We start from the raw sequence: 21,328 nt of genomic DNA, 5'->3' as shown, positions 1-21,328 counted from the left end.
CGCACATCACTCGATCCATCGTCGCCATGATCAACCGTATCAGTTTATCCGGGAATCCGTATTCGTGCATAATCTGCCATAGCTGTTCTCGATCGATTGTATCATACGCCGATTTGAAATCGATGAACAAGTGATGTGTGGGCACGTTGTAGGGTAAGAAATCAAACTTTGAACTAGTCAAATTGTAATCTTAATTTGAACCATTTCAAAATTCATTAAAACGGCGTACTTTTCAGGCAAATATTGTCCCGAAAAAGATGTTAAACAGCTTTCCGTAATATAACATGATAACATGGACTTTAAAAGCATTGAAAAAAGCGTTTTTGTCATGGAAAACAGGCAATTGAAAAATCACTGTGATTTCACCCATTTCCCCCAAGAGAAAGCACATTTTCGGTGCACTCGTACAGCTCATGCATTGTATCACACGCAATATGTGAACACGTCAAATGAAAGCCTATTTATCGTAGAATCGACCAACCGAATAATATTCCGCATTATTTGTCATTAAATTATCAAATTTAAGTGATTCTTACTTGGAGAATGTTATCTTAAGTTGAACCATTTGTAATCTAAATTTGAACTAGTAAACGGGGGTGAGCTTCTAGTGTTGGCCTGTAGATTGCGCTAGTGGTTGCTTTGTTTACTCTTGGGGGATGAAAAAATCCAAATTTTGTTTCCAAATTCCTAAAGAATTTCGAACATTCTGAGTTGAGATTCCACTGCCTAATGAAAAATAGATATGAGAATTAGCAGATTCATGTGATTTTTCATTGTTTAGCATGGAATTGGCTGTTTTGTGAGTTGCTCGAGCTGCTGCCGCCAGTAGTTCAAATTAAGATTAAAATTGGTTCAAATTATGATTACGATGGTTCAAATTAAGATTAAAATCATTGTTGATGAAAAACCAAATATTTCAATGAAATTCGGTGCAAATACCAACTTTTTACCATTTAACAGATAGCTTATACCCGTGGCTTTCATGTACATACGATTTTGCCGTAGTAAATTATTTCCATGTGGGAGAAAAAATCACTTAAAATTTACACTGCTTCAGAAAACCGCAATTTGGTTCAAATTTTGATTACCTACCCTATTCGCGGCATTTCTGCAACACCTGGCGGATGGCGAACATCTGGTCCGTTGTAGCGCGTTCACCCATAAATCCAGCCTGATATTGCCCCACGAACTCTCTTGCAATCGGTGATAGACGGCGGCATAAAATTTGAGAGAGTATCTTGTAGGCAGCGCTCAGTAGTGTGATCGCGCGGTAGTTCCCGCAATCCAACTTGTCGCCCTTTTTGTAGATGGGACACACGATACCTTCCATCCATTCCTCCGGTAATACTTCCTCCTCCCAAATCTTGGTAATGACCCAGTGTAGTGCTCTCACCAGTGCTTCTCCACCGTATTTTAGAAGCTCGCTTGGTAGTTGATCTGCTCCAGCGGCTTTGTTGTTTTTCAACCGGCCAACCTCCTCCTCAATCTCTTGAAGGTCAGGGGCTGGAAGTCTTTCGTCCTGTGCACATACTCCTAGATCGGTTACCACGCCACCTTCGGTACTTGCAACGTCGCCATTGAGGTGCTCATCGTAATGCTGCCGCCACCTCTCGACCACCTCACGCTCGCTCGTGAGAATATTCCCGTGATTATCTCGGCACATGTCGGCTTGTGGCACAAAGCCTCTGCGCGAGCGGTTCAGCTTCTCGTAGAACTTTCGTGTGTCCTTAGCGCGGTACAGCTCTTCCATCGCTTCGCGATCTCGTTCTTCCTGCTGGCGCTTCTTCATCCGGAAGACTGAGTTCTGCCTGTTCCGCGCCTGTTTGTAACGTGCCTCATTCGCTCTCGTACGGTGTTGCAGCATTCTCGCCCATGCTGCATTCTTCTCGTTTTTCAACTGTTCACATTCGCCGTCGTACCAGTCGTTTCTGTGATTCGGAGTCGCGAAGCCTAGTGCTGTAGCCGAGGTACTACCTATGGCGGATCGGATGTCCCTCCAGCCATCTTCAAGTGTAGCTGCGCCAAGCTGCTCTTCCGTTGGTAGGGCCACTGCTAACTGCTGCGCGTAGTCTTGAGCCACTTCTACGTTACGAAGTTGCTCGATGTTGAGCCGCGGCGTTCGACTTCGACGCGTGGTGATAACTGTCGAAAGTTTTGAGCGCATGCATACAGCGACTAAGTAGTGATCCGAATCTATATTCGCACTGCGGTATGTGCGGACGTTGGTTATATCTGAGAAGAATTTACCGTCGATTAGAACGTGGTCGATTTGGTTTTCTGTTTGATGGTCGGGTGATCTCCAGGTGGCTTTGTGGATATCTTTGCGGGGGAAGAAGGTGCTTCGGACTACCATACCACGGGAGGCTGCAAAGTTTACGCATCGCTGGCCGTTATCATTCGATACGGCGTGCAGGCTGTTTCGCCCGATTACCGGTCTGTACATTTCCTCCCTTCCTACCTGCGCGTTCATGTCGCCGACAACGATTTTCACGTCACGCGGCGAGCAACCATCGTATGTTTGCTCTAACTGCGCGTAGAACGCTTCTTTCTCGTCATCGGGTCTCCCTTCGTGTGGGCAGTGGACGTTGATGATGCTGTAGTTGAAGAAACGGCCCTTAACTCTTAACATGCACATCCTTGCGTTGATCGGCTGCCACCCGATCACACGTTGTCGCATCTTGCCCAACACTATAAATCCTGTTCCCAGTTCATTGGTGGTGCCACAGCTTTGGTAGAAGGTAGCCGCTCGATGCCCGCTTTTCCACACTTTCTGTCCAGTCCAACAAAGTTCCTGCAACGCCACGATGTCAAAGTTGCGGGGATGTAGTTCGTCGTAGATTATCCTGTCACATCCTGCGAAACCTAGTGACTTGCAATTCCATGTTCCAAGTTTCCAATCGTAGTCCTTATTTCGTCGCGTGGGTCTTTGCCGATTGTATCGAGTCGTATTTTCTCCTATGTTATTCGCAATGGGGATTTTTACGGGTGGCTTATTGGGCCTACGCCAACACTCCTGTCTCGCCGGAGGGCCATCGTGCCAGTTCTGTTTAACGTCCCAACCAACACTGGGACGACCACGCTGATGGGGCTACCACCTTGGATCTAGCTGGGCGTGGTGCAGCGTTTCTTACTCAGCCGCTGGATGCCAGAACAGACGCTGTTTGAGCCGCACCTCCTTGGTGAACAGACACTCGGATCGTTTTATAGCTTTTTTATTAATTTATCTTAAATACGGTTTTTAATATGTTGCACCTTTTTTAGTATTTGTTTCCTAAACATTTTAAATTATTTTTAAAATATTTTTGAAACATGGGCGTATTAAAGAGTACTTATTTCTTCATGGTTTCCATGTGTTTTAAAGTTTTTATCTTAGTTCATTTTGCGCTGAAAATTAGAGGAAAACTTGATTTTTTTTTTTTTTTATCTGTATTAACGAGATTTTTAGCCCTGGGCTAGTTCATCTCGGGACCCACGCTTTACTTCCCTTCCGAAGGAAGAACTCACATTTTGTGAGTTTGTCGGGAGTGGGATTCGATCCCAGGTCCTCGGCGTGATAGTCAAGTGTTCTAACCATCCAACCAGATCCGCTCCACAACTTGATTTTATTTAGAAATTGTTAACAATTGTAAGGTATCCCATAAACGTAACCAATGAATATTTTGACAAAAATTTTAAAGATCCTGTATGACAATGACCTTTTTATTGTATCCTAATCCAAAAAAGTTTAATTCATTAGGATTATTTCAATAAAAACCATCAAATACCGCAAAAAAATAGAATGTCGCATTTTTTATGGGTCATACTGTAGGCTAGTTTTCTTAAAAGTTAATTAAAAATTTTCCCATTTTACAGGGTGGCGCCTGAAGCTGAAGACAATAAGAATTTTCAAACCGCAGAAAAGTACACATGGCGCTAAATTTCGTATCTGATAAAACATATTTTTAATTTTCTCTACAATATCATCAAATATATTGACGTATTTCATCTAGTATGTGAAACTACATGGCTCTGGATCAGTGTGCTCTGGCTGCTCATCGAATAAAAGCTCTTTGTTTACTGTTATAGTCATTTTATTTAATGACCATTGGGCGCGCAGTACCCGCTTCCCGAGCAAAGTTAACTGGATAATATACTGAGTTATCTGATATCAAGAATAATTAACTAAATTTGTTCTCATTTTGGCTGAATAAGCAGGCAACATAACAAACATGATAACAACCAAGTATACGTGGGATATCATTCAAATATCTCATTATGTTGTCATCAAAGGCACCCTGATAACAATTTCTGTAAATCAATCCATTTCATACAGATGAAAGCTCATTTTGTTACCAAAAAGATATTTGCAACGGTCATGGATAACTAACTTCCATTATTGTCGTCGACAATGATGCCTCCAGCTTGACAGGTGTAGTAACGCGATTTATTAAATTGATAACAAAAAAAATTAAGATAAGTTATGGAGCGAACCCTAGTTATCACTTTGTTACTGGTCAGTTATTGTACTTTGCTCGGGTTATTGGGCTTACATTATTACATGTTAAACATCAAATATGTTCATTTTTATTTTGCAGTGCTAGAACATAGATATTAACTGATACACTGTCGTGAAAAAATAGTCATATGTATCGCATATTTGGCGTGTAATAGTGCCTTGAACTTTTCGCATTTTTTTCCTGCCGCACCCTGTAATATACAATAAAGCTTTTTGAAGACTTAATATGTACAATAACCTCATCCTGGTAATGAAAAGTTACTACCAGATGAGAATAACAAAATAATAACACGTTTTATTATTTTTTATCATTGATAAAGAATTTCCATAATATAATTTTCATATATTTTCTCTACTCTAAAACAAATAAAAAACAGAATTCAATACCCAGGTAAATGAAACCATTAAAGCAGGAAGACTAGTAAAAAAGTGAATTAAAATGTGAGAAATATTACGAATCTAGCTTTTATTGTAATTCTTAAATAAGTATTATTATGTGGAATAAAAGCAAATCCGAGGAACTTGAAGAAAAACAGTACAGTACAGACAAAAAAAAATATCTTTTCTTTTGTCCGGACTATATTTTTTCGATTTTCTGATTATTTCACATTTAAAACAAAGACACCTTTTGCTTAGGTCCACTTCATCTTAATTGGTGGATAGAGTACTGCTTCAAATACACTAGTTTACAGCATTTTTGAACTCGGTAAGCTGATGATCATTTTTGGTGTAGAATCATGCCCTGAGTTCGAAAACGCGAAGGAAAAAAAATACAGTAGAGCGGAAAATTTTTCGACTTTCCATACAAGGTTGATGATTTGAAATCGATTTTTGTTCTATTATTAAGCAACGTCGCTCACTTCACACACCTCATTAGGTTGTCCCAAAAATTGCACATGGTCAAAATGCTTGGGGGCTCACCCTGCAAATGATAGCTAAGGGTGTTAGAAACAAACTTTTGTATGACGGCAACTTTCAGAAATGACGTTTAGAGGTCGCCCCGGCGAGATTTTCGAAAAATGGCCATTTTTCATAATAAATTTTATACAAATATTTTTTACCGTACAAAAATTGGCAATACCCACTATTTTTATATTTTTTGCAGCTTGATATGGATCCAAACTACTTGAGAAAAATAATTAACGACATGTTTTGCGGGTAACTTTTTCATACTGAATTTTTGAATTTACTAAAGTTTGTCAATGTTTGATATACTGTGCCTTTTACCCATCATAAAACGTATCTGAACTTAATGGCTAATTTTAAACAATTTCCATAAAAAGATCGCAAATTTTATGAGGAAAAACTTTGCCGAAGATAGCATTGCGTTTTTTCTATCCGTTTCAGAGTTATTCACGATTTACTATTTAGTGAAATTGGGATTTTGAGGTATTTTTCTAAAAAAAATCACAAAAGAACTGCCCAAAAACACATACAAAGTAAAAAATCACGTATGCTCAACAAGTTTTTGTTTTGATTGTGTTTAGGAATTATGGTGGCATCATTTATTGAATTTTCGTTTCCGTTGACAAATCCATTTTCTTTGATACAGAAAGGGACCTACTAGCGAGAAACTTTATCATTAGGTACCATTTTGAGATGCCTCAGTAGGCCATGGCATTTTTAACGGTTATGTACTGGCAATGGTTTATACGAGCATAATACACAATCAAACGCACGGCACATTTTCTATACCATTTAGAAGGATACATTCCGCAAAACATGCTGATTTTATTGTTCAATGATGTTGTTCTAATCGTTCAAAGACATGAATAAAACGTTCTAGTAGTCCCTATCATTTTGATCAACATATAGGACGATAAAAATGACGTCACTTGTTTATGTCCAAAACTGATGTTTACCAATAATAGCCTACCTTGTCTTATTGTATGCCGTGTATGTGTTATGGTAATCAAATTGTTCTAACCATGGATAACATTACGTTAACTCACTGGTTCATCTCATCCCACCCGTTTCAATTTGCCTCGATGTATCTTATTTTAGGTGTTGATAAGATAGTTTAAATCAGTAAATATCAAAAAAGACATGCTCTGTTTTTTAGAATGTCTTGAATTGGTATACATATCGGTATTCTTACGTAAGATGTTCGTAATCGCGATTGGAATTTGGCATGGATCAACGTATTCGCCTTTATTCACTTTGCCACTGTTTCCTGGGCTGTTTCACTGGTCCGGGACTCATACGTCTTCGTGTGGAATAATAATTGAGAATATCGACAGGAAAGTAAGATAAACGCAAAAATATATTTAACATTTTGTGGAGAATATCTTTAAAAAATCAATAGGCAGTACAAAGCTTGTCAATAGAGAAGACATATGGTTGCTTCAGTAGGTCTTGGAAGTACCGAGGCGGCCATTGGTACCAAAGATAGTTGTTTATGGAGAGTTTTGGGCACAGTTTGACCATGATCAGGTATTGAGTGGTGCGCTGAAAATGATACACCGCGCGGCCTTTGAAATGTTTCCAAACGCGCATTTGCACGAAAGTCCACGCGGCAAATCCTTCTGGAAAGGAACGGCCGCACTTGAGGAAACGCCGCAATGTTATCTCCCATAAGAATGAAGTAAACGGGATGCAAATAACCCGGCTGTTCCTTTCCTCGAGGAAAGGCCGCGTAAATTTTTGGGCAATATCGTACACTCAAACCTCCATTTAGGTCGAATCCATTTAGGTAACGTTACCTTTTCAGAGCAATTGGAGTGTTTTAGATTAGAGATAATAATGGTTCAAGGGAATTAAGTTGCAAGTGGAGTTAAGGGGAGTTCAGGGCGTTCTCAGGGGGAGCAATTAGGGGAGATGGGGTTGGTTTGAGACTGTTAACGGTTTCCTAATAACATTCTTGAGCATAAGTCATCGAACCTATGTACAATGTACATGCATAACTTGTGTGCCTAAATTATTGAATAAACGTCATGCTTACACAGCCTCATGCAACTCTGTGCTGAGTGACAAGTGATAAGTTCAATGTTTGTTTAAGAATCTCTAAGAGCTCCCTTGGGTATAGGCCATCGGATGTACAATCGTAAACTGTCTAGAACGTTTCGAATCTCTTCTGAAACCACCTGAAACGTTTGAGAAACACTTTGAAGAACCGCTGAAATCTCTCTGAATCTTACTTAAGAGCTGTGATCCAAAATGTATTTTTAGAAACTGGAGGCCCTCTCAACCCCCTCAAAATCCCCTGTAACTCCCCAGAGACCCTCCAAAACCCCCGAAAACGCCTACGTAACGCTTCTTATACACGTCAAAAAGCTTCCTGAACCGCCTTCGAAATCCCCCTAAAACCCCCCGGACACCATGTTACGCACGGGGGGTTCCCCTTGAAACCCCCAAAAACGTCTACATAGCGCCTGAGTAACGCCTCTGAAACTCGCCAAAAATCATCTGAAGCTGTCTGAAATGCCTTCGAAATCACCCTAAAGCCCCCTCGGACCCCATGTAACGCACCTGAGACCCTTAGAAACCCCCCAAAACGCCTTCATAACGCCTCTGAAACTGATAAAAAATCCTCTGAAGCTTTCTGAAATGCACTCGAAATCACCTTAAAACCCTATCGGATCCCATACAACTAAGACCCTTCGAAACTCCCCGAAAATACCCCTGAAGACCACCCCCCTCTTCCGGTGCAACGCCTCTGACAACAACCCCCCCCCCCCCATGAAACTCCCATGAAATCCCTCTGAAGCCCCCGCATGGCCCCCTTTAAATCTTCTGTTCACTCAACCTTCTTAAACTTCTTTGCAGAGTTCTGTCGCAGAAGCCGTCGAGTATAGACGAACAAATGTGTTCGATCTGCAGGTAGTTTTTTTTTTGCTATCGATTTGCTTTGTCGCGCGCGGCTTTGTTCACCGGTCGTTTACGTTCGCTTGTTGGTGCTGAATCTCATTCAATTACCACATCATGGATGGGATGTTTATTAACACGGTGCAATTCCGTTTCCCGGCGGGCAGTCCAAATCCCACATGGGAAGAAATCGCAAGATTTCTGAAGGAATTGGACACGGATTTATTAACGATGGAATCATCGTATAAAACGGCGCAGGATCGATCGCTGTATATTAAATTTGTGTCCAGTGATGCCATGAAGGAATCCCTGCAGAAAAACATGGAACAAAGAAAGTTTGTTTATAACAGTGGGAAACTAGTAAACGTACGCATGTCGATCGCTGGTGCAAATATGCAGTATGTTCGAGTTTTCGACCTGCCACCAGAGCTGGGGGATGACCAGCTCTCACTGGTGCTTGGAGAATATGGGAAGATCGACCGTGTGATCCGTGAGAAATTCCCAGCGGACCTAGGCCTCGACCATTTGCACAATGGTATACGCGGTGTGTATATGGAGGTTAAAAGAAGTATTCCGCCGGCAATTGACGTTGCTGGCCTGAGAGGTAGAGTGTTCTATGACGGGCTCAAGGACACATGTTTTTGGTGTTATGCGGAAGGCCACCGAAAGGATTCTTGTCCTCAGCGTCAAGCAAAGAGGAGCAAGAAGAAGGTACAGCAGGAAAAACCCGGAGAACGTTCTTATGCAAATATTGTGGCAGGAAAACCCATTGCACCCGCTATGCAGATACCCTCGGACCTAATTGAGGACGACATTATTGAAGTTATTGAGGAGGAAATCGATGATCAGGATACGAACGAAACAGAGCCGGAACAGGAACAACCAGGACCAAAACAAGGTGGTAGTGAAGGAAGCACGACTTGGACGCTTACGGCAGACAAAGTTGAACGGGCGGTTCAAGTAATCAAGGACGTGATTGGAAACTCGACGGCTGACCAGAGACGAGCTCAGTTTGCGGCTTCGCAATCCAGTTCCGGATCAAATTCTCGTCCGAGGAAAAAGTGCGCGCGAAAAATGTTTTATTAGATAATTAATTGAAGTTCTAGAATACTTATCAAATTATTCATATGGGAATCGGCTCCGTAAAGTTTTTGATTAAACGAATGAGCCTCAAATAAACTTATGGAAAAAAAAAACTTCTTTGCAATCTTCAAATCCATTTTGGTAATGAACTGAATTCATTAAGGTAAAAATTCTATTTAGGCAGTCCCGACTCGTTACCTAAGCGGAGGTTTTGGTGTATAGTGGTCAGAGTCGATAGGTCAGCGCCACGATAGGTCCTGATGTCGATAACGTCATCGATTTGAATAGTTACAGCTTCTCTTATCGTTTCATTTTGTAGGTCTGTTGTGGTCATCTACAAATGTAATAAGGGATAAGGGAGGCTGTGTTGGAATAAAGTGCTACGAATGACAATGTTCTTGGAGGCAGTAAAATGTATGTATGAATCGTATGCCGTTTCCATTCTTCGGCTGGTAAGCGCCAAAAGCTGAACTTTCCGATTGTCTCACAGTCAATAGCGGGCCAAAGTCCGACAAACTTTGCTTAAAATAGCTGAAACGTTCAGTTCGTGAGTTTCGATACACATTTAGGTAATTGATTCTTAGGCAAAATCTATTGTGTACCTCCATTAAGGAACATTACCTAAACAGAATATGATTGTGTACAGGACAGTTGGAGTACTTAACCTTCATGTACCCGACCCCCGACAACTCATTTTCAAAATGCTGGCATTTCGTAAATTTTCATCCGATTTTTTTGAAGTCGCCCTCAATCGATCATAAATTGGTGCAAGTTTATTATACTCAAGTAGTATGCACTATCCAGAACCATTCCGGAGATATTCCGGATTGTGCTGGGGTCAGGGTGTAGCCAAAATGGCTAAAAGTGATCATTTCGTTTGTTTTTCTGTTTGAACCATGGATTTTTAGTAATTTTTTTGTAGCGAACAGTGAAACACAACTGAGATTACCAGATTTGAATAAGTTGACCCATCCGGATTCCCGTGACAGGTTCCGCGGGGCCTCATTGGGGACACTTCTGGTTTTCAACCTAAACATGCTGTGCGACATATCAATCTTCATGATTTCGAATGGCTGAGTCAGAAATGATAGATTTAAATCTTTATCAACTAATATGGCCACCCCGGAATATCTAGCATAGGTTCCACGGGGGTATCATCGGGGACATTTCTGGTTTGCAACCAAAACATGCCGTGCGACGTATCAATTATCATGACTTCTAAAGAATGGGACAGGAAAAATTGGCTGAAGTATGTATCAACTGATGTGGCCACTCCGTTACACCTGGATCAGGTTCTACAGGGGCCTTTCAAACACAATAACACACGAAATAATTACTTTAAGTCATTTGGCAAAACACACCCCTCCCTCACCTCCTGACCCCAGTACAATCCGGATTATCTCCGGAATGGCTTTGGATATCACATGTCCACTTGAGTGTAATAAACTTGCACCAGTTTATGGCCGATTAAGGGCGACTTCAAAAAAATCAGATGAAAATTGAGGATATGCTAGCATTTTGAAAATGAGTTGTCGGGGTTCGGGTCGTGAAGGTTGATATAAGGGATAAGTTTAGTTTACGGAAAGGCAACTCTACTCGCTACCCGTAACCCTCCTTTTGCATTAAGGTAATTTTTGTTACTTAAACCGTACCTTACTCCAGTGAACTATTTATGAATGAGAGATGAAGAGAGAAGCCTTGGGCTCACTAGTATCTTTCTTGAGCATAAGTCATCAGATATACATGCATACCCTGATAAAAAAGGTCTTTAAATACAATGATATGTATTGTAACAATACGTTTAAATTAATGGTAGCTTTATTCAAATGGTGAAAACGATGAAGCAACAACAGGCCGTATGATTTTTCACCACAATATTTATTGCAAATGACACTTTTACAATAGAAAATGATGATTGTTATATGTCTTAACAATGAAAGAAATAAATTTCTGGAGTAAATTCAATTCAATCACCGCTTATTTTATCGTCCCCTTAGTGTTAGAACTAGGTAACTGGATTGGCGAAATCTCGAGAATTTTGTTTTATCCAACCTTACTCCACAATGAACAAAGGTTCGTTCGTTGATCAGCCAATTTTACCTCCAATTTTATCAGCCATTTTACCCGGGCTTCCAAAAACGAGTTACCGGGATTACAAAAAGTTTATATATTTCTACAGGGTGCGTGTGGTAATTTTGCACCAACCTTAAAACAGGCATATTTGATCAATGGGTTTCGATAAAAATATAAATATTACAAACTCAAACATATATAGAACAATTAACAATCACAAACGTGACGGCATTATGTTGTGTAAATAAAATAAAATCAGTATTTTACCCAAACCACCCTCCTAGAAATGTATGGGATAGTTTTGAATGGTATACATAACAATGTTACATTGATTGGATCTTCTCATACAGAAATTATTCTAGTTTTATCTAAAAAAACACAGCTGTTGACCAAAACCTACTGGCCTACACTATAACGGACTTGCAGCGGTTCTCAGGATTGTTCAAAACAGGTTATTGATGTAAAGAGTGATCCTTTCCTTTTTTGAACTAATCATATCGGGAAAAGTATTCAGTACAGATCTATTGCAAAATATTTTTAAAACGCGTTTTATAATTCCAATGGGGATTGAAGCAAAAACATCAAACGCATGTTAGTAATATTTACTGCCAATTAACCCTGTAGCTAAATGAATTGTATTCTCTTGCCCTCAGGAACAATCCAAGAAAGCAGTCGTTTTCCTGCAAGGTACTTCCAATGTATCCGGTAACGTGACACTATCGCAGCCATCATGTACCGAGCCAGTTTTCATTGAGGTGAACATCATCGGGCTGAGTCCCGGTAAGCATGGATTCCACATTCACGAGAAGGGAGATTTGAGCGATGGATGTACCAGCACCGGAGGCCACTACAATCCGGATAAGGTTGACTTTCCGCTAATGAGCAAAAATGATCGGTCAAGTGCTTAACGATTTTACATTTTAGGTCACGCACGGTGGTCCTGCTGATCAAGTTCGTCACGTTGGCGATCTAGGAAACGTTGTTGCTGATGAAAATGGAGTGGTAAAGACCTCATTCTCGGACACAGTCGTTTCACTGTTCGGATCCTATAGCGTTCTTGGTCGTGCCATCGTCGTCCATGCCGGAGTTGATGATTTCGGAAAGACCAACCACCCAGACTCGCTCAAGACTGGAAATGCCGGAGGACGACTCGCATGCGGAATCATCGGAATCCTGTAAATATTAGTTGATTGTTTATTGACTGTTTTCGTTCGTTCCATGATGATGCTCAGTATTTTCTTGTTTAACGCTTTGTGTAGCAAGTGATTGTTTTTCAAAACGTAACATTAAAATCGTGCCTTTTAATTCTTCAATAATTATCTTTGATTACTTCATCACATCACCCGTAGAACCGGCTTTTGTGGCGTACAATTCATCATCGTTCTACTAAGCTATCATCACTGTCATTCGCTATCGTCTGTGGTAAAGCTGTGTGTTGCTTTTGTAGGTGGTTGTCGCTGTTCTTTTATTATTGTTTTGTATTAACCGACCGATCGTTTTTTTTTTTCTTTCGCTTTCAACGCCGCTTTCAAGGTTGCGATCTCGATAGTGGTGCACTTCAGAAAAAAATAAAAACGATCGGCACGCTGTGAATATTGAATAATGAGAATAATATTGCGTCGCAACAGATAATTCCGATTGTCATTGTCTAGTGTTAATGTACTGTGCTAATATGAACAAATTCTGAAAAGTTGTATAATTAATGACATTCCGTATCATTCTTATGTAGCAAAACAGGTATCTAAAAGCGAAACATACGCATTATTTCAAGTTTTGAGTTCCATTACACAAACATATCAATCAATTGTGCTTAAAAGTTTACAAATTAATATACAGTCCGTAATGTATGTGCAGCATTACGGATTTTTTTTTACAAATTGTCTGCTTTTGAGCGTTAGTTATTAGCAAACAAGAAAACCAACATGAATAATTGATTAAGATGTTGATTTTTTATATCAACCCTACTAGGATGTTGGGGTCAATGTGACCTAGATAGGCTACAAAATCGTGGTGCGACTAGCGTAACATCTTAGGAAGGTTAATCATTGTGAGTAGCGATTAACTATCAGAATGATAAATGGTTGATTTTTTTTTTTTCATTTCTGTTATTAACATTCATGATTAATCAACCCCAAAAAATATTATGATAAATTGATTGTGATATTGCTTACATTAATTGGAACAACACACATTGATGAAAATTGAATTATAAAAGGCTCGGGATATATCACAATTCACAGTAGATATGTTGAACACATGTTTTTATAAAACGTTGATTTGTCAAAGTTATTACCGACATTTGTGCGATATGCTCCGTCGATTACATCGGATAATTATGTAAGGAACAACATACGCAACAAGTCGTATTAAAAGAAACCATTTTTATGAAGTTTTTATGAAATTTTAGTTAATTTCAAAGGTATTCAAAATTGAACAAAATGCAACTTTTTTCGACTGAATGCGCTAGTTTCCACGGGAATATGCCTAATTTGGAGAAACTGCATCGATTTTGATAGTATTTCATTGATTTTTGATTATTATTACAGCGCTACATTTTTTTTGTCTCAAGAGCAAACTTATGTGTCTCTGACAGATTTTGCGCTGCTGAATCCGAATCCAGGCTCAGATTTGCACCAGCACGTCACAATTTTGAGCTATACCTTAATTTATTGGGCAAAATATGCGATTTTCGGCCTTTTTGATGGTAAGCCATTAGGCTAGGAAATATTTTTTTAAACAATCAAATGGTAAATTGGTCAATTTAAAAAAAGACACTACACCGTCTTCAGCCAGAGGCTGCACAGACTGAACATTACTAACACGAGACAACGGACAGCACACATAACACCCAGTGGCCAAATGGAGAATTTTCCGTTTGTCGAAAAGTTTTCCCCGACTGGAGCGGGAATCGAACCCACACTCCGAGGCTTACGAAACGCTTAAACGACTGACGCCGCTGAAGCCTACAAATTCACATCTAAATTAACGATTCATGCAAAATATTTCGGTTTACTAAATCAAATTTGATAGATTTAAGCATTTTATGTTAGTAAGTAAACTTCAGCTTTTGGGGGGTGACTTGTAAGGGAAATATAAATCGCTTAGAACTATCAAATTTGGTTTGGTAAAATGAAATATTTTGCATGAGTCGTTAATTTACCTGCCGTTGGGCGCGTTTTGGAGTCATAATGACCCCAATGCATGACTAGGGTTAAGGAAAAACAAGATGAATGCTGTCATAAATTACGGTGGACCTGGGAGTAATCGGCGTCCCGAAATGCAATATGATGACTGCCTATTGAATGTTAAATTTAAAACCACAGATAAACAGCCGTGTTGTTGCACGTACCTCTGATAGTTATATTTTCAACTACGTGAATTTTAAACTATCTTAAAGAGTGGTCGATATCCAGGACCGGATTAACAAGTGGGGGTCCTAATAACAAATTAATCTAAAATGTTTGCTCACAAATCGAGAAAAAGTATTAATAGTTCTTACTAAAAAGTACAAAATTCGTTGAAGAAGAATTTGAATCTCGGACAATTAGCATAACTAGAATTCGTTTGGGTGCCCACTTCATTTCATTTATAAAAAAGATTTAGTTTTGAATTTCCACTGCACATCGTTTTCGAAATTTAAAAAAAAATATAAAACGTACTTTTCGTGAGTGTGCTCGTGACATCAATATCAATTTAGTCGGGATACTTTATCAATTTAGTCGGGAGTCTTCAGTTAACTTTCAAGCGGAAATTTATTTAATAAATTGTAGTGCAAGCTCCAAAGAAAATTTCTAGTGAAATCCTTGGAGCAGATGGCGAAGAAGTTGCTGGTAGACTACCATGCCTTTTTCGTTGGAGTTCGGAGCATTACTAATTCTAACGCGACTGTTAATGGAATTCCTGCTGACTTCCAAAACAATTTTCGATAACATTCATCTGCCAACACTTTATTGAGCAGTGAAAACTTTAACACAAACTATTGAAGTTTTTCTTTTTGGAAATATTTAAAGATTCCTGGTATAATTTATGACTTCACTTCTAATACCTTTCCTGTCATATTTGCAGAAATTTTTTGATGGAGATCGTTTTCGAATTTTACAAAAAAAAAATGTGAAAGCTTAATTTACAATTTTCTCAAGGAATCTAATCAATGGAATATTGTCAGGAGCTCGCCATAATTTACACCCTTCATTCAGAAAAAAAATTACTAAGAACTTTCTTCTCCAAATAAATCGGACCGAAACAATTCAAGTTTAAATATTGTTTCAGCAATTCTGAAGTTTGATTTACAAAGTTTGTTTGCTAAGCATATGTGCCAATTTGTGACGTAGCGAGTGGGTGAGTTTTTTAAGTAAATGTGTCTGGTTTGGACGAACTCCATCGATTTTATTCCAATGTCATCGATTTTTAAATGCCCCAATTGCCTCCTAACGACATCACAAGTTGGCGCGTATGTTGTTTTGAAAAATTAAACCCTGGAATTCTCAAAAATCTCCTGAATACTAAAAGAAATTCGTGCTATTCTTCCGAAAGCCCTGTGGAAAATTCTTATCAATATCTTGAAAAAATTGAGGCTTTTTTTGGATATATTTTTTTAAGAACATCATGGATTTTTTTTAATATCTTAAAGAATTCACAGATTTATTCAGCAGCAATTTTTTTTGATACTTCATTCTTCAGATTTATGGAGTTTCTCAAAAATTATGCAGCAATTTTCTACAGGATTCATCATGAAATCTCTAAAGCAATTTCAAAATAAGTTTTAGGGATATTTTTTCAATGTAATAAGTCAACCTGACTGAAAAAATATCAGAAGTATTTCCAATATGAATAATAACATACATATCATATATTCCTTGCCAAATTACAGTCATCATGTTCTTATGATTTCAAAACAAATTCAAGAGATGTGTCTTGCGCTACTTCTTCTTTCTTATATCACTAGTTCGCATTTTTATTCATGAAGTGAGATTTTGTGGGGGCCCCTGAAATATGGGGGTCCAGGGCCCCCATAATTTCTCGGTTTGTGGCTCCCACTCTCTATCCTCACTAACGCCCAATACTCACGGCGCCACGCTCCTGCTTGTCCGTCTCTCATTATCTCTGCGTTCTATGCCTTTTCGTTCTAATCGGACTAATGGCGACCACTGAAGAGACCATATCGATCTATCACTTGATGACCTCTGTGTTCTATTTGCCAGTTAACTTGCATATTCCTTCATTCAGCACTCAATCCTTCCCTCGGTCCTTCCTTCAGCGTTGAATCCAATATCGCCAGTGGTTTATTTGCAGAGAAAAACTCCTCCGGTCACTAAAGGTTCTGCATTTGTGTGTCCAACGATTTTCAGCTAACAGCAGTAACAATTCTCTTCAAAGTGATCCCATCCAATGTCGCCAATGTAGAGACTCCAAAACAGGTGTGTTTTCAGTGGTGTACAAATTACAAGTGACGTTTATTCAAGGATACATAACTTGTAGCCTACCACAACCACCAACACTGCAAGGTTGTTGTCCGACATTTCTGCAACATACCCTACTCACCGTATCCTTCCGACTTTGGCCATATTGTGGATTGCGTGCAGCGAGCTCGCGGTTTATTGTTATCCACCACACACCGTTCGCATGGACTCCTCCGCCGAAGATCATCCTTAGGGGCTGTCCATAAACCACGTGGTCATGAGGGGGGGTTCGGCCAATGACCATTTTGTATGGAAGAAAAAAAAATTGTGTGGACTAATGACCACGCGGGGGAGGGGGGGGGGGTTGAGAAGTCCCAAAAAAATGACCACGTGGTTTATGGACAGCCCCTTAGCACGCATCGCTCGGAAACTCCGAGTGCTGACAGGTCCTCCTCAAACATGGTCCCGGTCTCTTTCCGTAGAAGACAACTGGTCGTATAAAGGTTTTGTACATGGTACATTTGGTGCATAATGAATCTTTTTTGGACGCAGTTTTTTTGTTGTGGAACCTTTAGTAGGTTCGACTTCCATTGATATGCATCTTCGTATTTCATGATTCACATTGTTGTCAGCCGTCAGTAAGGATCCAAGATAAATGAATTCCTCCATCTCCTGAAGGTCTCTCCGCCTATTATAACCATTAGCGGAGCCAGTATTTTCATTTTTCTTACTCACTCTCCTAAACATGCAGGAAAATGAGCGAGATAAAAGAGGAGGCAAGCTGCCCCCTCTTCCATCTGTTTCTTTCTCGTGTATGTTTAGGAGAGTGAGTAAGAAAAAAGAAAATGCTGGCTCCGCTGATGATTATAACACTACTTCCTAGATAAATTATGTCGTGTTCGGTTCCACGTACCAGCATATATTTTACTTTTTACGCATAAACCACCAGATTTCTGCTTCACACTTCATTTGGTTATACAGCTCTGTCACCGTTCCATATGTTCTGGCGATAATGTCCATCTTGGCAGTAAATTTCACAAATTGACCGAATTTCGTGAACATCGTATTATGCTGTTGAATCCGTCTCGTTGGATTTCACCTTCCTGAGAAGCATGAGAGTTTTGTGAGCTTGTTGTTGTCTGACGAGATACGAATGAACTGGATAGTTCATTCAAAACCGTTACACAGCTGTGCATCCATCCATCAATCGTTGCTTTGATCAGTCTGATCAGCTTCCCATGAAAGCCGTTTTCGTCCATGATTTTTTCTGAGATAACACTTTGAAGATGGAATTCTAAATAGTGATCGCTCTAAACTTCCCACAATCGAATTGGTCGCCTTTCTTGCAAATGGGGCTTGTCACTCATCCGCTTAGAGAGCGCCACTTGTCTTGTCGCTTGACGTTTACATAGAAAAAGACAAGAGAGGGCATTCTTTCTATTTTTATTCTTTGATAGCATCCTTATTAGCTGCTTGGTTGGTTTGAAGCCGGTGAATGGCATTTTTAAGTTGCCTGAGCGTGGGAGTTGGTTCATTTCCATCCACTGTTGTACTGAGGTAGATTTCCCGTGTCTACATTCTTCAAACCACTCAGGTGCGCATCAAAGTGCAGCTTCCACCTTCCAATCATCTCCCATCTATCTATCAGGAGACTATATCATCTTTGTCTCTGAACTTCTGTGTTTCTTGACAACGGCATAGCAGTTTTGTTTCCTCGCTTTCCGCTTCTTCCCGGCGGGGTTTTTCCCCAAAAGAGGCAGGTTTGCTGTTCCCGCTTCTGTTTATATCGTTCCACGTTCTTCCGGGCTCCGTGCTACAGCATTACAGCCCACACTGCGTTTTTCTCTTCCAAAATCGCTTTGTACTCCTCATTGGAACCGTCGACTTCGTTGATCAGTCATCTCTAACCTGGGGTGGGGATCCGACGCACAGGTTTGAAGAAATAATCCCATCCTCCTTCCCTGGGTAGATATAAAAGTTTCTGTGATGAGGCTAATGATCTAGATGGAGTCTATAAGGTCCAGCCTTCTCCGTGCACTTTTCATTATATTTGAAAACAAATAGTTACGTTACCGGATTGAATTTAAATAAAAATAAGGATATATAGAAAAAGCGGTTCATTCCATTGTTTCCAGAAGTTAAGTAGGGTAGCGAACCACTTGGGCAGCGGCCGGTATTTTTGGCACTCATCGTTATAACTCAGTCAATTCCAACCAATTGACTTGAAGTTTTGTACACGGCTAGATACTATACGTATCTAATTGCGTTCCAAAAATTGTGTCAATTGGTTCAGAATTGGCTGAGTTATAGCAGAAAAGTGCCCAAAATAGGACCCCTGCCGAGATGGTCCTACTTCCCTACAACAGTTTCCCAGTATCATTTTTAGAAACATTCAAAATGTTTAAAACTTGTTTGAAATTGAGACAATGGTTATGTTATTTTATTAGGATTACCATAGCGGTACCAAGGCAGTTGCATATTCAAACTCGTCATGCCAAACTGGGTAAAAATTCAAATTTTCCTTATTATTGATGTCCAGCAACTAATTTTAACATTTTTTTAAAGTTTGAGTGAACGTAAATTGGAGTTTTGTACTGAGCGGTGCTGATAAGAAATTGATTTTAGCTTTGTGACAAAATAAAATTTGAAAATCTAATAAACATATCCACGTTGCTAAAAATATGGGCTCTTTTGTATGAAATGTTAAAAACACTAGTAACCAAAAAATGAACATTTCAATCAAAGACGGTCTAACAAATTCAAGATTCGACAACACGGTCTGCGTTCAATTTAGAAATTCTCGCGTTTAGTATTATACGGGCGTATCTAAAATGATCGATTTCTCTTCATCGACTATCTTTTCCATTAATAACTTGGCCGGAATCGAATTTGGTTGTTTTCATTGTTCTATATGCTAGCACTAGTCGCCCTCCACAGGACTACACCGAGAAATCATCTGTATACTGCTCATATTTCCCGGAATAATCCGAAGAGAAAATCGATGAAGAGAAATCCATCATTGTAGATACGCCCGTATGATAAATACTAAGCACGAGAACTGAGAGATATCGCGGAAGATGAGATTTTTTCCTACAACGAAAAATGCTGCTGGTGTCGTAGTTCAGGAAGTTTAGAACAATACCTACAATTTATACAAAAATATGTAATCCTTTCCAAAATAAGCAAACTAATAACTTTTTTTTACTTATTCAATTTTAGCTCACCATTCGATGAACCCGAACAGCCTTGCAGCAGTGGCCACTCCATGAGGCCACTTCAAATTGTGCTAGGACTGATGATGAGCACTTTAGTTGTTCGCGCCCTTGGATACTAATGTTTATTACTGGAAAATGTCCAATCAATCTTCCGTCACATTGACACTGTCCAGCTGCTTTTGCAACCATTAAGCAGAATGACAGGTGGTTCGTTGAACTGTATAATTTCCGAAAAAGTTACCACCCACCGAGGAACGCATCTTAGCAGAGCCGGTTGGATACAACATTCGCCTTAGGACACAAATTCGGTCGATGAAATGAAAGCATTATAAGTGGTTTTTCGCGTGAAGAAAGCATTCCTTTGTTTACTGTGGCGTGATACTTATGTTTATATATTTCATTATACCTGATGCTCGTGGCCTTATTTATTTCCAATGTAGATATTTAATTTAATTTATAAAGAACGTTCTCTTTCTTTCCCACTTCTGAATCACATAGCGTGGTAAGTTTGTAATCTTAATAGCAGTCGTCTCGTCTGAAAGCAATATATTATTATAAGAAGATTCACATCCTGCTAAGTCGAATGAAAATGTAAATTAAGTAAGGACTTCAAATGACGCTGGGTAAATGCTTTCCGTGATCAAATTTCAAGGACAGCAGTTGCTTTAAGGTTCAGAACTTGGTAAGATATAGTGCAGCCTAAACTGAAATAATTAACCATTTAAATAAAACATGTTAGGGGCTGTCCATAAACAACGTGGTCATTTTTTTGGTACTTCTCAACCCCCCATCCCCCCCTCCCCCCCGCGTGGTCATTAGACCATACAATTTTTTTTTTCGTCCATACAAAATGGTCATTGGCCGAACCACCCCCCCCCCCCCCCCCTCATGACCACGTGGTTAATGGACAGCCCCTTATCCAGTTTCACTTGTTAAAAACACACATACATGCAAACGCTTGTTTTTATTTTCTAGAGAAAAAAGAAATCCCATCATAAAATATAGACCCCTCCCATACACCCTCATCTAGAAAGCGAGTTGAGATCTATAAAACATTAAAACATTAAGGACAAACGTCTTCAAATCCCGCTTCAACAGTGCCTTAGAACTTCAGACGCATAAATCTCAAGAATCAAGCTTCAAACAACAGTGCGTTTTGTTATTCTGTTGTTGCTCACTTGTAATAAGCTTCAAATAAGAAGATCAGGTGCGCTGGTTTTGTTTACGAAGAGATTTGTGCGCTCGAAATCGTGAGTAGG

General features: G+C 39.6%; 1 protein-coding gene across 1 annotated transcript in view; it reads left to right on the top strand.

The window, feature by feature from the left end:
* Positions 1 to 20,479, top strand: part of LOC109408915 (uncharacterized) — a 32,472-nt gene extending 11,993 nt beyond the window's left edge. Inside the window, exons 2-4 of the mRNA XM_019682302.3 lie at positions 12,109 to 12,318; positions 12,380 to 12,630; positions 20,074 to 20,479. Coding sequence (XP_019537847.1) covers positions 12,109 to 12,318; positions 12,380 to 12,630; positions 20,074 to 20,188 — 576 coding nt within the window. The 3' untranslated portion in view covers positions 20,189 to 20,479. The remainder of the gene's footprint in view (positions 1 to 12,108; positions 12,319 to 12,379; positions 12,631 to 20,073) is intronic.
* Positions 20,480 to 21,328: the final 849 nt, after the last annotated feature.

The sequence above is a fragment of the Aedes albopictus genome, chromosome 2 (genome assembly GCF_035046485.1).
Source record: "Aedes albopictus strain Foshan chromosome 2, AalbF5, whole genome shotgun sequence".
In the NCBI taxonomy this organism is placed as follows: domain Eukaryota; kingdom Metazoa; phylum Arthropoda; class Insecta; order Diptera; family Culicidae; genus Aedes; species Aedes albopictus.
This window is presented reverse-complemented; position numbering and strand designations above follow the sequence as displayed.